This window comes from Prunus mume, linkage group LG1, assembly GCF_029339155.1.
Source record: "Prunus mume cultivar Tortuosa linkage group LG1, ASM2933915v1, whole genome shotgun sequence".
In the NCBI taxonomy this organism is placed as follows: Eukaryota; Viridiplantae; Streptophyta; class Magnoliopsida; order Rosales; family Rosaceae; genus Prunus; species Prunus mume.
The window spans coordinates 31,548,031-31,553,049 of record NC_142698.1 but is presented as its reverse complement, the minus strand read 5'-3'; the positions used below and the strand labels follow the sequence as shown (position 1 = coordinate 31,553,049).

Below are 5,019 nucleotides of genomic sequence, written 5' to 3'. Positions count from 1 at the left end.
AAAGTCGTTCTTTCACTTTAGAATTTTTTAAATTCAATTAAATTTTGGAACGGGATGTTACAGTTGATCACTTCTATATTCTATCTCTCAGCTTTATTTTGAGTGCTTATATGGACTTCGAAGATAAATATTTATAACTATTTTGATTTTGTGAGGTTATTCAGTCTTTGATTTTTGTAGAGAGGAAATCAACTCAGTTTTGGGTGGGCTGAGGGAATTTGTGTGTGGAGGGAGATGTTCCATCATAGAGAGAGAATTCAGAATGGGAAGAGGAAATGGGGAATGGAAGCAGGGGCTTTGATGAGGGAAGGGGAGGAATGGATTTTAAGGTGGACAAGGGATTGCTCGGAGTCACCGGTGGTGCATTTTGTTCGAAAAAGGAGCTTCACAGAGGATTTACATATTGGAAAGACTAAAATACCCTTGAGAATGGATGAAAAATTGGATGACGTTAAGGTCATATGACAAATCATGAATTTTCAAAAATTAAGGCGACATTTCTCTTAAAATTTTCTTTAAGGTGACAAATTGAAACTGATGTAGCCTCTAAACAATGGGCCACGAAATTTCAATTTTTTTTTGTTATTATGGTATAATGGTCAAAGTGCAATGGAATTTAAACAAATAGATGAAAATTAGGACCAATCAGTCAAAGAACTACAAACAAATGAGTTTCATAATTATATGTATGTTGACAGTCGTCAAAGGACTAAAAATCAATGTCTAATTTTACACGAGGTTTAATGGAAATTTAATCTTATACAAGGACTAAAATTGAAATTATTGTATGTACACAAATTTGGAATTCAAATTTTGTATGTACATAAATTTTGAATCTCTAGAATTATTGTAAATACATAAAATTCACATTGTTGAATTAAATACAAATATTGAATGAAGTATATGATATGAAGTTTTCAATACGGCTTAAGGAAACTTTTGAACCAGTGCGCCGACAGTTTTGGGTGCCTTTTAAGCCTATCGTTGTAATCCACATAGGTAATACCAAATCGAACACTGTATCCCGAACTCCATTCAAAGTTGTCTAGCAACGTCCATGGAAAGAATCCCTTCACTTTGACACCATTGCTAAAAAGAAATTAAATATATTTATGTCAATAATATGAATCAATAACTCAAAATCTAAAGCTAGACCATATACATATGTGTGTTGATATATATTCTAAATGAATTTGTTAATATACTTACTCAATAGAACTTTGAACATAATGAAGGTGGCGATTGTAGTAGTCAATTCTATGGGTATCATTAAGGGCTTCGGCAAGTGATAATTTCGGATCATTGAACTCATCCACACCTACAATATAATACATTTTAAATTTAGAGACTTTGTACTACTTGTGTGTGTTTTACACCAAAAATATGTGAAACATTGATCATGCAATTACTTAAGGCTATAAATAATTACCATTTTCAGTAATGTAAATGACTGGATTGTGATATTTCTTCTTTGTGTAGAGTAAAAGATCTTGAATTCCTTGTGGATAAACATTTAGCCATTCCGAAGCACCCTGCACCCAAATTTGAAGATATTTAGATTTTTAGGAGTCACATTTGTAAGTGCAAAACGATTAATGGTCAAAATCATAAAGGCATAATCTAGTAATTTGATGTGCACCTTTGAACCGATGGGGACCCCGTTACGCTCAGCTGCCACAACGTATATGAATATCAGAATCTAATTAGTCTATAAACTTAAATTGCATGAATTAAATTCTGAATTTTTACTCACATGAAAGATTAACTCCAGCATCTGTTGTGTAGCTTGCGTATACAGAGTTATTTTGAGGTGCATCACTTGCATAGTAACCAGCATAGTAATTTAGTCCAAGAAAATCAAATGAACCAATTAGCAACTCGGATTGTTCTTTCGTGAATTTTGGTAATCGGCTTCCGACAAGAGATCGCATGCTTTGAGGATAGTCACCACTTGTCAATGGCTCAACAAACCTACAAGAATGTAAAATTTTCAAGCATTAACTTGACATTATAATATACATTGCTTGCTAGTAAGTAGTAAATATTACATATTCATAAGTAAATTCAAAATACACTTACCATCCGAACATAAAATCCAAAGCTCGTAATGCAGCATTCTTATTTTCTTTTTCTTCTGATAGGGGCTCAAACCAATGTGACACTAGTGTTATCCCTATCACTCCATTTTGAGAGGCCTGCACAAGAACATTTAGTTTGTTTGTTTTAGAGTCACAAAAAAGTAAAGTAGTCGCTCTCTTGTTACAACTTAGAATCCAATATTATGAGAAACAAAAAAACTGATGAATTGTACCTGATATTTATTTTTGTACAATTTTACGGCAGCTGCATGTGCAAGGAGCAGGTGGTGTGTTACCAAATATGGTTCAGTAGATGAATCTCCCCCGGTGCAGTTTAGTTGCTGCCAAGTAGAGCATCGTCCCGGCGCATGAGACCCGATTGCGTAACCAAAGTTACTAAAGGTATATGGCTCATTCAGTGTGCTCCAATGCTTTACTCGATCACCAAATTCCTTATAACAAAGTTCTACGTAATCTTGAAAATGATTGCTGTATATACACATTTCAGAATGTAAATGTCATAATTGTATTTATTAATTGAATTATTAATACGATTAAGAGGACTAATTTCTTCACTTACACAATATGAGGGCTTAGGAAACCACCATATTCGTCTTCTAAAGTTTGGGGAAGATCCCAATGGAAGAGTGTCACAAATGGCGTTAGACCTATAAATGGCATGATCAATAAAAGCGAGTTATAAATTTGATAAAACGAGTTTTTTTTTATTTATTTTTTTTATGAGTGCATGAAACTGTAATTTTATAAATTACTGATCATGTGAGGTGGGATGACTCACCATTGCGTAAGAGCTCATTGATGAGATTGTTGTAATATTTGATTCCTTCCTTGTTCACTCCTCCACTTAACTTTCCATCTAATGATTAAAACAAAAGCAGGAAATAACGAAATAAGTGCACCGATACAATTTAAACTGAACTTTAAAAAAGTTGGACTATATGTCGAAACTTGAACTTCGACTTCTATTTAATTTATCTTTGAAAAAAAATAATATTTTTGCTTCAGTTATTTCAATTAATTATTTTAATTGAAACAAAAATCTTTTTTATATTATTCGGTAGACAACTTGGACACATTACTTAAGCTAAAATCAACATGAAGGCAGAAATATTGACGATTGGTGACAACCAAATGTGAGGATGTGGATGAACTTACTTGGTAATAATCTTGACCAAGAGATAGAGAATCTATAAGCATCCCACCCCATATTCTTCATAATCCCCACATCTTCCTACATTGCATAACAAAAAAAGATTTTATGAGAAAGAGCTAAACATTATGGGGAGCTTATCTTCAATATCCAGAGTTTTCTTCATGCTTCAAAATTTAATATGTGCACATTGGGTCATGAACCTTATAGCGGTGATATTGATCAACAGCGATATCTCCGTTACTGCTATCATTAATCTTTTCTGCAATAAATCATTGAAAATTTAATTAAATATTTAGAGCATAAGAGTAAATGTAATACCATTTTGTTATTTTAACTAATTCATGATTTGATTGGACAGACCTGGATATTTGTGGGTGAAGGTATCCCAAATGCTTGGTCCTCTACCACCTTCGTTTGCAGCACCTTCATACTGAAATACACAAGAGACACAATGAAGAAGATGTCAATATTCTTGCAAGGATCGATGCTTGATCTGAATTTGAAAGAATACCCTAACCAATCAGAACAGAAATTAAATTAAAGCCTAGAAGAAGGAAGGACTTACTTGGTAAGATCCAGAACCTACGCCAAATATGAACCCTTCTGGAAAACTGCTCCTATTGAGAGAAGCAGTGTCAAAATGCGTGGGTGGAGCTCTAATATCTGCTTTGCTATTTGTCAATGCAAAGCCAATTAGTAGCAGCACGCCTAAGAGAAAAGATCGTAATTGCATTGCCATAACTTGAGGTTTTTTTGTTGGTAATAATCTTGATAAGTATAAGTTGGCTCTGGCTGGCATGCTTCATGGCCTTTATATAGAGGAGGAAGTACGTGCTGCAAATGAGAACAAAACACAGATGGGCATTGAATGGGTTTGAGGGGGCAACTACGTAGAATGTCATGGTACAAAGGGAAATGAAAGCTTTCATATTTGAATGAGTTTTTGTGTGAGTAGAGCCGCTAAGTCTGATTTAGTCTCTTATAACCAATGGGTCAAACTGTGGAAACAAATTTGACACACAATTAAAACTCTACGTATGTACCCAATATACTTGAGCTTCAGGCACTTCCTTTGGGTTGATTTATTCTTTCACTTCCTTTGGCGTAATTGTACTTACAAAAAGGATATATCGTAATAAGGAATTAGTGGCGTATTTATAAATAAATAAATCTAGTTAGAAAAATATATTCAAAAGTTTGACCATTGTCAAGAATCAAAATTTTCAAAACTTTCAAATTTTCTACCCAAATAATTACATTAAATTGTCCTTCATGTCCAGCAATAATCTCATTTAAAAGGTCAAAACGATAGGAGAAAGAAAAAGAGATATTCTTGAGGTTATTTTGGAAGAGGATGAAAAAAGTTTGACAAGAAATATATAAGGATGAGTTTAGCAATTACGCTAGCCATAGACTTGTTCAAGCAGTAGAGTATGAAAATTATCATTAATTCTCCACGTTCTTCTTTGCTCTTCAAAATATCACTCTGTTTCAAGAAATAAATTATATTCACAGCCGAGTCATTAAAAAAAATGCCTTGAACGAAAGCTTATTATGGGAAGAAACATAGCGGTTGAGTTTGCTTCATTTTCATCCTCTGATTTCATATGGTTAATAAACTCTTCAATTATGGAATTCTTGGAGCGACACATGCTTGCTCCCATTCGTGTTTACTCCGATCCAATCTGATCCAAATAAGAAAGCATATCTATTGTCAAACTCATCTTTACATATCAATTCTCATAGCAATTTTCTTTCTGTTTACCC

At 33.6% G+C, this 5,019-nt stretch overlaps 1 protein-coding gene across 1 annotated transcript; it reads right to left on the bottom strand.

The window, feature by feature from the left end:
- Window positions 1-651: 651 nt before the first annotated feature.
- LOC148921612 (beta-glucosidase 12-like) lies at window positions 652-4,066 on the bottom strand. The gene is made up of 13 exons (XM_089042770.1): window positions 3,818-4,066; window positions 3,613-3,682; window positions 3,453-3,511; window positions 3,255-3,330; window positions 2,878-2,955; window positions 2,659-2,746; window positions 2,312-2,567; window positions 2,080-2,195; window positions 1,754-1,971; window positions 1,640-1,671; window positions 1,430-1,532; window positions 1,210-1,318; window positions 652-1,089 (listed from the first exon to the last, which is right to left on the bottom strand). The coding sequence occupies exons 1-13, from the start codon at window positions 4,049-4,051 to the stop codon at window positions 918-920; spliced, it is 1,611 nt and encodes a 536-aa protein (XP_088898896.1). The 5' UTR covers window positions 4,052-4,066; the 3' UTR covers window positions 652-917.
- Window positions 4,067-5,019: the final 953 nt, after the last annotated feature.